The following is a 17257-nucleotide window of genomic DNA, read 5'->3' as shown; positions in this document are numbered from 1 at the left end:
TTTATCATGTTTAGGTATTGGCCTTGAATTCCTGATCTTTCCAGAACTTTTATCATGAATGGGTGTTGGATCTTGTCAAATGCTTTTTCTGCATCTAACGAGATGATCATGTGGTTTTTGTCTTTGAGTTTGTTTATATAATGGATTACATTGATGGATTTTCGTATATTAAACCATCCCTGCATCCCTGGAATAAAACCTACTTGGTCAGGATGGATGATTGCTTTAATGTGTTCTTGGATTCGGTTAGCGAGAATTTTATTAAGGATTTTTGCATCGATGTTCATAAGAGAAATTGGTCTGAAGTTCTCTATCTTTGTTGGATCTTTCTGTGGTTTAGGTATCAGAGTAATAGTGGCTTCATAAAATGAGTTGGGTAGAATACCTTCTACTTCTATCTTGTGAAAAAGTTTGTGCAGAACTGGAGTTAGATCTTCTTTGAAGGTCTGATAGAACTCTGCACTAAACCCGTCTGGTCCTGGGCTTTTTTTGGCTGGGAGACTATTAATAACTGCTTCTATTTCTTTAGGGGATATGGGACTGTTTAGAAGGTCAACTTGATCCTGATTCAACTTTGGTACCTGGTATCTGTCCAGAAATTTGTCCATTTCGTCCAGGTTTTCCAGTTTTGTTGAGTATAGCCTTTTGTAGAAGGATCTGATGGTGTTTTGGATTTCTTCAGGATCTGTTGTTATGTCTCCCTTTTCATTTCTGATTTTGTTAATTAGGATTTTGTCCCTGTGCCCTTTAGTGAGTCTAGCTAAGGGTTTATCTATCTTGTTGATTTTCTCAAAGAACCAACTCCTCGTTTGGTTAATTCTTTGAATAGTTCTTCTTGTTTCCACTTGGTTGATTTCACCCCTGAGTTTGATTATTTCCTGCCGTCTACTCCTCTTGGGTGAATTTGCTTCCTTTTTTTCTAGAGCTTTTAGATGTGTTGTCAAGCTGCTAGTATGTGCTCTCTCCCGTTTTTTCTTGAAGGCACTCATAGCTATGAGTTTCCCTCTTAGAAATGCTTTCATTGTGTCCCAAAGGTTTGGGTACGTTGTGGCTTCATTTTCATTAAACTCTAAAAAGTCTTTAATTTCTTTCTTTATTCCTTCCTTGACCAAGGTATCATTGAGAAGAGTGTTGTTCAGTTTCCATGTGAATGTTGGCTTTCTGTTATTTATTTTGTTATTGAAGATCAGCCTTAGTGCATGGTGATCTGATAGGATACATGGGACAATTTCAATATTTTTGAATCTGTTGAGGCCTGATTTGTGACCTATTATGTGGTCAATTTTGGAGAAGGTACCATGAGGTGCTGAGAAGAAGGTATATCCTTTTGTTTTAGGGTAAAATGTTCTGTAGATATCTGTCAGATCCATTTGTTTCATCACTTCTGTTAGTTTCAGTGTGTCCCTGTTTAGTTTCTGTTTCCATGATCTGTCCATTGGTGAAAGTGGTGTGTTGAAGTCTCCCACTATTATTGTGTGAGGCGCAATGTGTGCTTTGAGCTTTACTAAAGTTTCTTTAGTGAATGTGGCTGCTCTTGTATTTGGAGCATAGATATTCAGAATTGAGAGTTCCTCTTGGAGGATTTTACCTTTGATGAGAATGAAGTGTCCCTCCTTGTCTTTTTTGATGACTTTGGGTTGGAAGTCAATCTTATCAGATATTAGGATGGCTACTCCTGCTTGTTTCTTCATACCATTTGCTTGGAAAATTGTTTTCCAGCCTTTCATTCTGAGGTAGTGTCTATCTTTTTCTCTGAGATGAGTTTCCTGTAAGCAGCAAAATGTTGGGTCTTGTTTGTGTAGCCAGTTTGTTAGTCTATGTCTTTTTATTGGCGAGTTGAGACCATTGATGTTAAGAGATATTAAGGAAAAGTAATTGTTGCTTCCTGTTATTTTAGTTGTTAAAGGTGGCATTCTGTTCTTGTGGCTGTCTTCTTTTAGGTTTGTTGAGGGATTACCTTCTTGTTTTTTCTAGGGCGTTGTTCCCGTTCTTGTATTGGTTTTTTTCTGTTATTATCCTTTGAAGGGCTGGATTCGTGGAGAGATAATGCGTGAATTTGGTTTTGTCGTGGAATACTTTGGTTTCTCCCTCTATGATAATTGAGAGTTTGGCTGGGTATAGTAGCCTGGGCTGCAGTTTGTGTTCTCTTAGTGTCTGTATAACATCTGTCCAGGCTCTTCTGGCTTTCATAGTCTCTGGTGAAAAATCTGGTGTAATTCTGATAGGCTTGCCTTTATATGTTACTTGACCTTTTTCCCTTACTGCTTTTAGTATTCTATCTTTATTTAGTGCATTTGATGTTCTGATTATTATGTGTCGGGAGGAATTTCTTTTCTGGTCCAGTCTATTTGGAGTTCTGTAGGCTTCTTGTATGTTCATATGCATCTCATTCTTTAGATTTGGGAAGTTTTCTTCAATAATTTTGTTGAAGATGTTTGCTGGACCTTTGAGTTGAAAATCTTCATTCTCATCCACTCCTATTATCCGTACGTTTGGTCTTCTTATTGTGTCCTGGATTTCCTGGATATTTTGAGTTAGGATCTTTTTGCATTTTCCATTTTCTTTGATTGTTGTGCCGATGTTCTCTATGGAATCTTCTGCACCTGAGATTCTCTCTTCCATCTCTTGTATTCTGTTGCTGATGCTCAAATCTATGGTTCCAGATTTCTTTCCTAGGGTTTCTATCTCTAGTGTTGCCTCGCTTTGAGTTTTCTTTATTGTGTCTACTTCCCTTTTTAGGTCTAGTATGGTTTTGTTCATTTCCATCACCTGTTTGTATGTTTTTTCCTCTTTTTCTGTAAGGACTTCTACCTGTTTGATTGTGTTTTCCTGTTTTTCTTTAAGGACTTGTAACTCTTTAGCAGTGTTCTCCTGTATTTCTTTAAGTGATTTATTAAAGTCCTTCTTGATGTCCTCTACCATCATCATGAGATATGCTTTTAAATCTAGGTCTAGGTTCTCAGGTGTGTTGGGGTTCCCTGGACTGGGCGAAGTGGGTGTGCTGGGTTCTGGTGATGGTGAGTGGTCTTGGTTCCTGTTAGTAAGATTCCTCCGTTTACCTTTCGCCATCTGGTAATCTCTGGAGTTAGTAGTTATAGTTGACTCTGTTTAGAGATTGTTCTTCTGGTGATTCTGTTACCGTCTATCAGCAGACCTGGGAGACAGATTCTCTCCTCTGAGTTTCAGTGCTCAGAGCACTCTCTGCTGGCAAGCTCTCTTACAGGGAAGGTGCGCAGATATCTTGTATTTGGACCTCCTCCTGGCCGAAGAAGAAGGCCCAAAACAGGACCTTTCTCAGACACTGTGTTGCTTTGGCAGTTCCCAGGTGGTACAGACTCTCACCTAAGCAGACTAAATTCCTAAGTTCCTTGGAGTCCCGGGACCAAGATGGCGACCGCTGCTGCTGTGGCTTAGGTCGCCTCCCCAGCTGGGCGGGCACCTGTCCTCCGGTCTGGAAGGTGGCCGGCTGTCCCCGGCCCACACAGGGTGCTGCCTCAGCCCCTCTGTGCTTCTGCCTGTTCCAGAGGCTGTCAGGTTCTCTGGCGCACCCTCTCACCTGTTCAGACTAATTTCCTAAGTTCGGCGGGTCCCGGACCAAGATGGCGACCGCTGCTGCTGTGGCTTAGGCCGCCTCCCCAGCCGGGCGGGCACCTGTCCTCCGGTCCGGAAGGTGGCCGGCTGTCCCCGGCCCACAAAGGGTGCTGCCTCAGCGCCTCTGTGCTTCCGCCTGTTCCAGAAGCTGTCAGGTTCTCTGGCGCACCCTCTCACCTGTTCAGACTAATTTCCTAAGTTCGGCAGGTCCCGGACCAAGATGGCGACCGCTGCTGCTGTGGCTTAGGTCGCCTCCCCAGCCGGGCGGGCACCTGTCCTCTGGTCCGGAAGGTGGCCGGCTGTCCCCGACCCACACAGGGTGCTGCCTCAGCGCCTATGTGCTTCCGCCTGTTCCAGAAGCTGTCAGGTTCTCTGGCGCACCCTCTCACCTGTTCAGACTAATTTCCTAAGTTCGGCGGGTCCCGGACCAAGATGGCGACCGCTGCTGCTGTGGCTTAGGCCTCCATTTGTTTCTTAACTTCTGTTAGTTTCACTGTGTCCCTGTTTAGTTTCTGTTTCCATGATCTGTCCATTGATGAAAGTGGTGTGTTGAAGTCTCCCACTATTATTGTGTGAGGTGCAATGTGTGCTTTGAGCTTTACTAAAGTGTCTTTAATGAATGTGGCTGCCCTTGCATTTGGTGCGTAGATATTCAGAATTGAGAGTTCCTCTTGGAGGATTTTACCTTTGATGAGTATGAAGTGTCCCTCCTTGTCTTTTTTGATAACTTTGGGTTGGAAGTCGATTTTATCCGATATTAAAATGGCTACTCCAGCTTGTTTCTTCAGTCCATTTGCTTGGAAAATTGTTTTCCAGCCTTTCACTCTGAGGTAGTGTCTGTCTTTTTCCCTGAGATGGGTTTCCTGTAAGCAGCAGAATGTTGGGTCCTGTTTGTGTAGCCAGTCTGTTAGTCTATGTCTTTTTATTGGGGAATTGAGTCCATTGATATTAAGAGATATTAAGGAAAAGTAATTGTTGCTTCCTATTATTTTTGTTGTTAGAGTTGGCATTCTGTTCTTGTGGCTGTCTTCTTTTTGGTTTGTTGAGTGATTACTTTCTTGCTTGTTCTAGGGCGTGATTTCCGTCTTTGTATTGCTTCTTTTCTGTTATTATCCTTTGAAGGGCTGGATTCGTGGAAAGATATTGTGTGAATTTGGTTTTGTTGTGGAATACTTTGGTTTCTCCATCTATGGTAATTGAGAGTTTGGCCAGGTATAGTAGCCTGGGCTGGCATTTGTGTTCTCTTAGTGTCTGTATAACATCTGTCCAGGCTCTTCTGGCTTTCATAGTCTCTGGTGAAAAGTCTGGTGTAATTCTGATCGGCCTTCCTTTATATGTTACTTGACCTTTCTCCCTTACTGCTTTTAATATTCTATCTTTATTTAGTGCATTTGTTGTTCTGATTATTATGTGTCGGGAGGAATTTCTTTTCTGGTCCAGTCTATTTGGAGTTCTGTAGGCTTCTTGTATGATCATGGGCATCTCTTTCTTTATGTTTGGGAAGTTTTCTTCTATTATTTTCTTGAAGATATTAGCTGGCCCTTTAAGTTGAAAATCTTCATTCTCATCAATTCCTATTATCCGTAGGTTTGGTCTTCTCATTGTGTCCTGGATTACCTGGATGTTTTGAGTTAGGATCCTTTTACATTTTGTATTTTCTTTGACTGTTGTGTCGATGTTCTCTATGGAATCTTCTGCATCTGAGATTCTTTCTTCCATTTCTTGTATTCTGTTGCTGATGCTCGCATCTATGGTTCCAGATCTTTTTCCTAGGGTTTCTATCTCCAGCGTTGCCTCGCTTTGGGTTTTCTTTATTGTGTCTACTTCCGTTTTTAGTTCTAGTATGGTTTTGTTCATTTCCATTACCTGTTTGGATGTGTTTTCCTGTTTTTCTTTAATGACTTCTACCTGTTTGGCTGTGTTTTCCTGCTTTTCTTTAAGGGTCTGTAACTCTTTAGCAGTGCTCTCCTGTAATTCTTTAAGTGACTTATGAAAGTCCTTCTTGATGTCCTCTATCATCATCATGAGAAATGTTTTTAAATCTGTGTGTAGATTTTCGGTTGTGTTGGGGTGCCCAGGACTAGGTGGGGTGGGAGTGCTGTGTTCTGATGATGGTGAGTGGTCTTGATTTCTGTTAATAGGATTCTTACGTTTGCCTTTCGCCATCTGGTAATCTCTGAAGCTAGCTGTTTTAGTTGTCACTGTTAAGAGCTTGTTCTTGAGGTGATTCTGTTAGCCTCTATAAGCAGACCTGGAGGGTAGCACTCTCCTTAGTTTCAGTGGGCAGAGTATTCTCTGCAGGCAAGCTCTCTTCTTGCAGGGAAGGTACCCAGATATCTGGTGTTCGAACCAGACTCCTTTCAGAAGTTGTGTTCCACTCACTAGAGGTCTTAGGATCCCGTGTGGAATCCTGTGTGGGCCCTTGCGGGTGTCAGGCGACTCCTCTGGCAAGGTAGCCCGGGGCTCGAGTGGAGCGGAAGGGGCTTGTGCCCCAGGTCAGGCCCGGGTAGCCTGCTTCCCCATGTAAGGCAGTCTCAGGTTCTGCATCATTGGATTGGAGCAGGCGCTGTGTTCCACTCAACAGAGGTCTTAGGATCCCGTGGGGAGTCCTTTGTGGGCCCTTGCAGGTGTTGGGCAAGACTCTGCTGGCAAGGTAGCCCGGGGCTCGAGTGGAGCAGAAGGGGCTTGTGCCCCAGATCAGGCCCGGGTAGCCTGCTTCCCCATGTAAGGCAGTCTCAGGTTCTGCATCATTGGATTGGGGCAGGCGCTGTGTTTCACTCACCAGGGGTCTTAGGATCCCGTGGGGAGTCCTGTGTGGGCCCTTGCAGGTGTTGGGCGAGACTCCGCTGGCAAGGTAGCCTGGGGCTCGAGTGGAGCGGAAGGGGCTTGTGAGATCCCATTTTTCTATAGCTAATCTTAGAGCCCGGACCATGGTGTTCTAGTCATGAAATTTTCTCCTGTGCCCATGTGTTCAAAGCTTTTCCCCAATTTCTCTTTTAATAGATTCAGTGTATCTGTTTTTTATGTGGAGGTCCTTGATCCACTTGGACTTTAGCTTTGCACAAGGAGATAAGAATGGGTCAATTTGAATTCTTCTACATGCAGACCACCAGTTGTGTCAGCACCACTTGTTGAATACGCTGTACTTTTTTTCCCCACTGGATGGTTAAAGCTTCTTTGTCAAAGATCAAGTGACCATAGGGTTTGGGTTCATTTCTGGGTCTTCACTTCTATTCCACTGATCTACCTATCTGCCTCTGTACCAATACCATGTGGTTTTTATTACTATTGCTCTGTAGCAGAGCTTGAGGTCAGGGATGGTGATTCCTCCAGAAGTTCTCTTATTGTTGAGAATAGTTTTATCTATGCTGTTTTCTGTTGTTGTTGTTACAAATGAATTTGAGAATTGCTCTATCTCTATGAAGAATTAAGTTTGAATTTTGATGGGGATTGCATTGAACCTGCAGATTGCTTTTGGTAATATTGTCATTTTTACTATGTTAATCTTGCTGACCCATGATCATGGAAGATCTTTACATATTCTGAGGTCTTCTTCAGTTTCTTTCTTCAAAGACTTGAAGTTCTTTTCATATAGATATTTCACGTTCTTGGTTAGAGTCACACTATGATATTTATATTATTCGTGACTATTGTGAAGGGTGGCATTTCCCTAATTTCTTTCTCAAACTGTCTATCCTTTGAGTAGAGGAAAGCTACTGATTTAAGTTAATTTTATATTCAGCCACTTTGGTCAAGTTGTTTATCAGCTGGAGGAGTTCTTTGGTCGAACTTTGAGCTTTGTAATGTTTGACTTTTTTAGTGGACAAATGTTAAAGTTTATTGCAAATGCAACCACTGAATACAGTCATACAAATTTTACAGGGAATAGAAGAGAATAAGAATTACAATGCCGTTGATAGTCCAGAAGGCCTAAGTAATTTACATTGCTGATAGTGAGTATGGTATCTTGGTATCATAAAGCTTTTTCATTTCAATATATCATTATTATATTCATAATTATTGTATCTAGTCCTTAAGCCATGACTTTCCATTGAAATTTAACCTCTATTTCACAAACTATTTTCTACTAAAAGATTTATTTTTTCTTTACTAAATTGAAGTCCTGATATTAAGTAATTCAGTAAAACTCAGAAACAAACAAAGATCAAAACAAGTCTCACTCTAGAACAGGGAATAATATCACTTGGCTCTATCTCTTTCATGTTGGAGTTATTAATTTGACTTGAAAATGTGTGATTTTTAAAACATTGTAGATTTAATAGCACTGTAATCAATATCTCTATAGCCAGTAGTAAGGAGACTGAAAACATTTCATGTTTATTATCAGAGTATGTGCTTTGAAAAATATGCAGTTTAGAAGATTTAAGCACACGTGGTAGTTTTAATAAGAATGACATCTTTAAGATCATATAGTTGAATGCTTAATCACTAGGGAGTACAATTGGCAATTGGTTCTAATACTTTGTCTTAATTCTCTCCCAAAAGCAGCACTTTATGACACTGAGAGTCACTGCCTCCAGCTGGCTTTAATTGGTAAGAAAGAGTTGCTATATAGACAATAGCTGGGAAGGGAGATAGAGGCTGAACTTTTAGGTTTGCAGGTTTTTTAATGGTTCCTATTTTTCATTTTTTTTTTTTTTTAACTTCTTAGGACAAAGTTGATGACAGGGCAATGGTCATGGCAGATTCCATTTCACAGAATATTCCTTCGTTCATAGTGATCCCATTTTGACACAGAAGTTGGTATTTGTGGACATGGTAAGTGAGACAAAATTTTCTGGTGAACCAAGTACCTGCATTCTTCACAACTTTGGAAAGGAGGTATTATTTTCCACATTTTGCGGTCACTGAGGAGCCAATGTCAGGAAGGACACATAATTTGTAGTCTCTCAGGCTGTATAACAACGACAGAAATGTCTCTCTGATTTCAAAACCCTCTGTCACCTGAAGTGGCCTATAAAACCCCAAAAGAAATCCAGCTGCGGCTTTGCTGCTGACTCCTCTCACTCACTTCAGTCATCCTCAAGAGGCCAACTGGCGGTGACTTCCTGATTTATCCTCCAGGGGACGATGGGATTGGGGCTCGCCCAGTAAGTAAGCTGCTCGGTGGAGGCCTGGGCAGAACGTCCCCTGGGCCTCAGTCACCCCTGCGGGGTTCTCCGCGCTCTCAGGAGCAGACGTCCCGCGCAGGGCACCGCCCTGCCTGACCCAGGCGGGGACACAGTGGTAGAGTGGGACGGCGAGGCTCCGCGCCTCTGTCAGCGGCCTAGCTGAAGGCCCGCCGCCATGTCCCGGGTACTGGTTGTGGGCGCCGGGCTAACCGGAAGTCTGTGTGCCGCGCTGCTGAGGAAGGAAACAACCGCCCCCCTGTACCTCGGCCTGTGAGACAAGGGTGGGGACACAGGTGAGTTGTTAGGACAACCAGAGGGTGACAGGCCTCTCCTTGGTGAAGTAGGCGGGCCACCCAGTCGCTCTGAGAGAAAAGCCCAGTCAGTGGGGGCTTCTCCGGGGAGGACCGCCTCTGCGCGCTCTCCTTGTGAGAGCTGTCACGTGACTGGAGGCTGCTGCTCCGGGGAGGCGGCTTCTGGTGCAGAGAGGACTGGACCCGGAGCCCTGCCCAGGGAGGCTTGTGCCTGGCAAGCATCAGCCCATGGGAGCCCTGTGGGCTAAGCTGCTCTGTACCATCGAAGCTTTCTCCAGGATGCAGATCCCCAAATCCACCTGGACTAAGACTTTCTAGTCATCTAGAATAAGAGGCCTTCTTGTACATCCTGACTGAATAACCTTTTATATTCATTGTGGCGTTCCATCCATTTAGTTTTAGTCATTCATTACTTCGTTCATTTTTTCAGATTAACACAATATGTACTAATGACTAATTGTAAAGCAATGCTGTATTATTCATGAGTTTCTTCAAATTAAAAACAAAAGCAAAAACAGGACCAAATACCCGGGACAATGAGCGATATAAAGTCTTTAGCTACTTTAATGAGTTTAATGTTTTTGGACAAAGACAATAATAAATAAAGCAACCAAGCTAGGGTGAGTTGTATAATTTCAAGAAGTTCATTTATGGCTGACAGTTGCTTATGAATGACTAGTGCCAACAGTCCTCATGGTCCCAAATGCACAGTTAACTGGTAGCTCAGTACATCACCTGCTCTCATTATGTCAAAGAGCACCAAAAGTAAGTTAGTCACCACAAGTTTTAGTAGATACATATATGGTGTAAAATGACACAAATCATCCATTGTAAAACATTTTAAACTTTGCCTCTTATGACAATGACATGTTTATATTGTCCTTATGAAAGTTGGATGAGATTGTATATGGAACAAGAAAAAGGGAGCCCAATAACATGTAGTTAGTTGCTGATGTGGAAGATGGCATGTAGTAATGAAAGTCAGTATTTTTTTTATATTTTTTTAATTAGGTATTTTCTTTATTTATATTTCAAATGTTATCCCCGTTCCAAGTTTCCCCTCCAAAAGTCCGCTATCCTCATTGGGAACCCTGTGCTCTGTCTAATGGATGACAGTGAGCATCAACTTCTGTATTAGTCAGGCACTGAAAGAGCCTCTCAGGAGACAGCTGTATCAGTCTCCTGTCAGCAAGCTCTTGTTGGCATCTGCAATAGTGTCTGGGTTTGGTGTTTGTTTATGGGATGGATCCCCAGGTGGGACAGTTTCTAAACACATTTAAAATGAGGCATATAATACTTTTCTATGTACTTTTCTTGTTTATAGAGAGAAGTAGGAGTTGGCTAACGTCAGCAGATTTACAGATTCTTGAAGCATTTCTGTTCTTCGAGTTTTGTTTAAAATCATATCCACTGAGTTAATCATATGAGGATTTATAGTGTGATTTGATTTTTAAAGTCAAATGGTTAGATAAAGCAAGACAGTTGTAGAGCTAATTAAACTATACATTTACATTTAATGATTATTTCAGTTTTTATGAGGAACTGTTAGCTCATGGAATTTTGAAGCCTCTGACATCCCCCATTGAAGGAATGAAAGGGAAGGAAGGAGATTGCAACTTTGTGGCACCTCAAGGATTTTCTTCAGTTATCAAGTACTACTTGAAAAAATCAGGTGGGAAATGGATTTTCTCTGTCTCTTAGGATAAAAGTTGTGGGTTAAATGCTGGTATCGTATAGATTATGAAAATAGTTAAACTCTCAGTCAGCCTTTCCTTCCTCCAAATAACCCTGACCTCAGTTTTGAGTGTGTGCACTTTTACAAATTTTGGTTTTCCTATGCATGAAAACAAAGCTCTGTCACTAATTACTATTCATTTGTTTATATTCATTTCCTTAAAATATGAGCAAAGGGGATTATTATAGAAACTATTCAGTATCTTTTTGTTTCATATCTTTGGCATGTTTTTAATCAACAAATTTAATGTGCTTTCTTTTCTTTAATGATATCCATAATAGTATAGTGTGTGTGTGTAATCATTTATTCAACTTTCTTGTGTACATTTCTATTTTGAGGATTGGGAAGATGTCTGTGTTTCTGAGTATAAAAAGCACTTTTCTATCCCTCACCTTGGCATAACAGTAGGATGGATTGAATCCAATAGATTGTGCTTCTCTTAAAGACAAACTCATTGGTAGTGAATGATTATGTTCCTCACATTGATATCATACCACCTGCAATGGGCTGGGCTCTCCCTCCATCAATCAATAATTAAGATTATGCTCTATAACTGTTTTTTTTATGGAGGCATTTTGTTTTGGCTTTTTGTTGTTGTTGTTGTTTATATTTTTCCATTTTTATTGTTTAAAGCTTTTAATTACTTCATAATCAGAGATATATTTTGTTTATACACATAGTGAAAGCAATGGGGATGTCAACATAGTTAATCTTCTGTGCCTGCACCTCAAAATTTCCAACTTAAAACACTAAAAAACGAAAATATCTCACAGCTCTGATTTTCTACTGTTCTGTTTTGTTTTGTCTTGCCTTGCTTTTTTGTAATAGGGATTAACATATTTTCTGTAAGAAAGAATATTTATTTAGAATAGATTTGAACAGTGATCTTGCCCAATTTCTGAGTCTGAAAGAAAACACCATGCAGTGGATGCATTGTAAAATGGGTCCATGTGGCTGAGTCTTCTGTACATTTTAGAAAAATGGTGGGTGCTCAGTTCTAGAGGCTGCAAAATGCCAGGCAACATAACACAGTAAGAAGTGTGTGCAGAAGGGGGCCACACAGACATCTAGAAAACAAGTGATAGAGATAAGCCAGATGTCCTTTTTGCTATTTTTTTTTTATAACAAAATGTCCTTTGGAATCATCACTTCCACCCATACCTGACCTACTTCAGAGATACAGCATGGATCCATTTAATGGTTTGGTCCTCCTGACATGGTAATTCCAACTAGGTTCCACTTGCAAAGATTCCACTGTGTTTATACTTTAACTCTGAATTATCAACCTACCAGCAATAGACCCTGGAATACAAGTCACATTCAAGTAGTACCATATGCATTTCCTGCTATCAATATGCCAGACTTTTTTCTGGGAATATCAGTATAGAAATTTCTGAAGGAACAAATTTTTATATCAATTTTTCTATATAATGAATATTATGTTCCCAAGGTATTATTCCAGTTTATTCTCATGTAGTGTGAATATGGACTTGCAGATGTTTTCATATCGTTTCTTGATAGAGACTTGGTTTTTTTTTTCTATTGAAATTTTATGTGTCCTTGGTTGTTTTAAAACATCTTTGCTATTCATGCTTTATCATTTTTATGTTCTGAAGCTATCATATGCCAAATATATACACATTTTGCTCTTAAGTCACGTATAGGGGAAAATGTCTTTAAAGTGGCATTGTTTACTATTGTAATCAATACTTTGACTCATTTTGTAATTCTATAGATAGCAGCTTTCAAAGTATTCAGTAAGAAAATATGGTTACAACGACTGTTTTGAGGAAAATACAGCCTGGTGATTTGTTGTCCAGCTTAAAATCTAAAGAGAGCTTCAGTCTTCACACTAAGGATAAAGATGTGGAGAAATAGGGTATTGGTAGGTGATAGGCTCAGAACTAAGAAACCACATTACTTGTGAGAGCTTTGCAACATTTGACATCTGATTTGACAAGCATCCAAGTTCATGGTTGAAGTAGGCACAGTTCAGTTATAAGAAAGGTCATACAAAAAATACACTCGTGGTATATTTATATATTTATAATGAGCAGGATGGAAAAGGGAAAATTAAAATTTCATCTGGACTAAAAGAAATAAAAATAATTATATTTGTTAACGGTGAGTATGATTATGAATTGTATTACTTTAGGATCAGTATTAAAGCCGCAAGATGTTATTAAGATGTTATTTAGACAGTATTTAGACAGTGGGCAACATGATGGTTGACATTTACAACACTGACTTCATTACTAAGATTATTTGAATAACCCCCCCCCTCCCCACTGCCTTTCTCTCAGCTTACTTGGTATCTTGATATTAGGGAATTGAACAATAAAATAAAATAAAGTAAAATGAAAGAAAGACAAGAAGCCATATCCTGTGCTTGGAACAGGAACAGGGACACTATCTGTGGGGTTCATCTAAAGTGACAAAGTTGTGATTATTAAAACTGTGTGCTCAAATAGCACTTTAAAATAATACTTATAGTGGATAGAAAAGAGATGTTTGTGGCTCCTGGTTGTGTTTTGTTTAAAGCACATATTTTAAAACTTCAAAGAATAGTGGTGGAATACATGTGCTACACAGAGTTATAAAAATAGGCAAGAAAAGGTGTGGTGGCTACACAGGATGCCTTGGAACACATATCTTTAACATGTGGAAATCCATTCTCCTGGTTTTTCATTCATCTCTGCTATCATTTTTTAACCTTTCCTCCTATCCTCACTCTGATGCAAATAATGTAAAGGCCTTTGAATAAGTAAGTTCTTTAAATCATTAGCCAATGAATTATATACTAATCTAAGTCCTTTAGGGTAAATGTCAAAATATTATCAGTGAGGATCTATCAGCAAATTAGTTAGAATTATCTTGTTTTTAAAAAACCTGAGGGACAGAAAGATAGCTTTCATAAAACATATTATCAATTTTCATTATATCTAGGCAGATCGTTAATTATATCTAAGCTGTTCTTTGTCCCATAGATTTCTGCTGTGAGTATTCATTTTAAAGTTTTTGAGTTCATCTAAGGTTCTTATTATATAATATGAAAATTTTCACTGAAGGAATGTTACATAAGGACACAATGTAAATGCAATAAACTGAGATACATACTACCATGTCTTTTGCTCCTTCATGAAAATAACTATTTCCCTGCAGGTTTAAAATGCTCTGGCTGCTGAGAACAATGTGCCTTATTCATGTACTTGGTAAAATATTTTGTTTATTTGGACCAAAGAAGAATCCTGAAGCTCACATGAATGTTGTAAGCTATTCTGTTTTTAATTTATTTATTTTTAATTCTTTAATTATTTTCTACAGTCCAGACTTGATCCTCAACCCAGAATTACAGATACCCCTGACAGCTCCCCATCTGATACCTCCTCCCTCTGCCCCATCTCTAAGAGTATTTCTCCACTCCCCACCTTATGCATCCACCCCACCCCAGAAGATATCCCTACTCCCTGGAAGCTCAAGTCTCTGGAGAGTTAGCTACATCTTCTCTCACTGAGGCCAGACCAGGCAAACCTCTGCTGTATATTTGTAGGAGACTTCATATCAGCTGGTGTTTGCTGGTGGTGTCTCAGTGTTGAAGCAATCTCCAGGGTTCAGATCACTTTAGGCTTCTGGTGTTCCCATGGGGCCCGCCCTCCTCTTCTGTTTCTTCCAGCTTTTCCCCAACTCAACAACACCGGTCCCCGGCTTCTGTCAAGTCCATTGGTTGGACACTGCTATTTGCATCTGGCTCTTTCAGCTTCTTGTTGGGCCTCTCACAGGGAAGCCATCCTAGGATCCTGTGGGCAAGCACACCACAGCATCAGTAACAATGTTAGACCCCTGGACCTCCCATTCAGCTGGATTCCAATGTGGGCCTCTCACTGAACCTCCGATTATTTTTCATTTGTTTTTGTTTGTTTGTTTCTCAAGAGTCCCTGGACCTCCTTTCTCTCATGTTCTTCGCCATTTTTATCCCTACAGTTCCCTCAGACAGGGACAATTCTGGGTCAGAGCTTTTGACTATGAGATTGTAAGCCCATCCCTCCACTTGATGTCCTGTCCCTCCACTGGAGGTGGACTACACAAGTTCCCCTTCCCCACTGTAAATCACTTCATCCAAGATCTCTCCCTTTGAGTACTGAAGTCTCTTACCTTCCAGGTCTCTAGTACATTTTAGAGGGTCTTCCCACCTCCTACGTCCCAAGGTTGCCTGTTTCCTTTTTGCTGCTGACTCTCCGGGCTTCAGTACTGTTCCCTTCTTCTGCTCCCTGTCTGCTCTCCCATGCAGGACCCTTCCTCCCTCTGTCCCTGTAACTGCTTTCTTCTCCCTCCTAAGTAGGATTGAGTCATCCTTACTTAGTAGTTCAGGTTTTTAAACTTCTTGAGTCCTGTGGGTTGTGTCCTGAGTATTCTGTATTTTTGGATAAAATCCACTTATTAGTGAGTTCATACCATTGCATACTTTTTTGAGTCTGAGTTGCCTCACTCAGGATAATTTCTAGTTCCATCCATTTGCCTGAAAACCTCATGATGTCCTCATTCTTAATAGCTGAGGATTAAGTTCCATGGTGTAAGTGAACATGTTCTTTATTGATCCTTCCATTTGTGAGACAATTGGGTTGATTCCAACTTTTGGCTATCAAAAACAAGGCTATGAAAAGAGGATAATGTGCCCTTGTAGCATGTTGGGGCATCTTTTGGGTATATGCCCAAGAGTGGTAGAGCTGGGTGTTCAGGTAGATATATTTAAAATCTTCTAAGCTATTCTTATCACTAATAAAATTAAATGCATTTTCTTTATCTCTGTGAGTTTATTTGAACCTTTCTAAATGGCTGCATCTCTTACAATCTGAACAGTGACCAGAATGATGACTTAATACCAGGAAGAAATAATTCTATTTTCAGGATCATGAGAAATGAGTAAGTATAAAAAAGGATTCATGAAAAACATTATTGTATGTTTTCTCTTGTAGAGCGAGATTATTAAACACTGGGATTATCCAAGCGAAGAATATGAGGTTGTGACTGATGATGGTTACATTCTTCCAATTAACCGAATTCCTCATGGGAAGAACAATGCTAATAGTTCAGGTAAGATCTGAGTGAGATACATACTGAAGCTCTCAGCACCCTGAGGCAATGACTTACTACAAAGGCACTTCCAAACTGAGTGATGTCAAAAGAGCAGAGATCCCTGGCACCCATGACTACCACAGGGGCTTGAAGGAACCTAGCATTCATTGTCACTGTAAGGATAAGGATGTGCTTCTGTAGACAAACCTCGCTATCACTGGTCACTATGAGGACAAGGATGTTCTTCTACTGTGGGTGCAGAGCCCCTAAATAATTTTCAAGCACACTTCATCTGGGAGACACCTTAGTTTCATGTAGTGATCATTCACAGTTTATGATCCAGATGCTAATACATGACACCTGGTTCATTCCTCATATCCACGTAGAAGCCCTGCATGTTCTGAGAGTCCAGTGATTTTTTTAAAAGAAACTGCATATTAATCTTTGGATATTTAGTCATTAGTATTCCTGTATATTTGCCTCTTGGATTTTATAAGGTATGGACCATCCCTTTTAAATAACTACAAACTATAAAATCTAAAAGACATGCAGATGTACTAAGGGAATTTATGCTTGATGAGGGTGAGGTAGGAGGAAGACCAAGATCCTGTAGAAATAACTCTACTTTTGCACAGTTCCATATTGTTTGACATTCACTGATGTAAGTGAAATGAAATCTTACAACATCCCTGTGTGCTAGTTTCAGAATCTTTTGGCTCCATCATGCATATTTGAAGTTGTTGCTTACATTGTCAGTCGATGCTAATATGGTAAACCATTTGCATGATTGATTTTGCATGATTGATTTTGCAGCCCCAAAGATGGTAGTATTTTGTCAGCATGGCTTGCTTGCAACACCTGGTGCATGGGTTTCCAATCCGCCTGTCAACAGCCTGGCCTTCATCCTAGCAGATGCTGGGTATGATGTGTGGATGGGAAGCAGCAGAGGAAGTACCTGGGCAAAGAAACACGTGGCCCTCAACCCAGATTCTAAAGAATTCTGGGATTTTAGGTAGGGAACAATTCCATGTGATTTCTACTTTTAGTTTAATGGTTAAATAATTTTGTCAAATAGGATTAAAGGCATTTCGCTTAGAGTGACTTTAGAAGACTGACTTGGGTAACCTGGTTTGGGACTTTGTGTTCCTGCTAAAACATATAATAATTATAGTATAATTATCATTATAGCGTATATTGTACTATTGAAATACTAATAACTCTTTTAATCAATGTACTTACTTTAAAAACTTATACATATTTACTTTAATTACTGTGTGTGTGTCTGTCTGACTGTCTTTTTGTGTATCTCTGCACATAAATGCTTTACTATATGTTTGGAGGTCAGGAAACAACTTAAGGGGATTGGCTATCTCCTTAATCCATGTGGGTCCTGGAAATGAAACTTAGGGCAACAG

At 40.3% G+C, this 17257-nt stretch overlaps 1 protein-coding gene across 6 annotated transcripts in view; it reads left to right on the top strand.

Moving 5' to 3' along the window:
* Positions 1-8237: 8237 nt before the first annotated feature.
* Lipo3 (lipase, member O3) overlaps positions 8238-17257 on the top strand; it is a 35510-nt gene continuing 26490 nt past the window's right edge. Inside the window, exons 1-5 of one of the 6 annotated variants that reach the window (NM_001013770.4) lie at positions 8596-9016; positions 10564-10706; positions 13932-14037; positions 15743-15860; positions 16656-16854. In NM_001013770.4, coding sequence (NP_001013792.2) covers positions 13939-14037; positions 15743-15860; positions 16656-16854 — 416 coding nt within the window. In that variant the 5' untranslated portion in view covers positions 8596-9016; positions 10564-10706; positions 13932-13938. Of the gene's footprint in view, positions 9017-9774; positions 9800-10563; positions 10707-13931; positions 14038-15742; positions 15861-16655; positions 16855-17257 lie in introns of those variants that run through there. The other 5 variants (XM_030250982.1, XM_006527163.3, XM_030250981.1 and 2 more) reach the window with 5 other exon arrangements.

Source organism: Mus musculus, chromosome 19, assembly GCF_000001635.26.
Source record: "Mus musculus strain C57BL/6J chromosome 19, GRCm38.p6 C57BL/6J".
Taxonomy (NCBI): domain Eukaryota; kingdom Metazoa; phylum Chordata; class Mammalia; order Rodentia; family Muridae; genus Mus; species Mus musculus.
The sequence above is the reverse complement of the archived record's forward strand: the minus strand, read 5'-3'. Positions and strand labels throughout refer to the sequence as shown.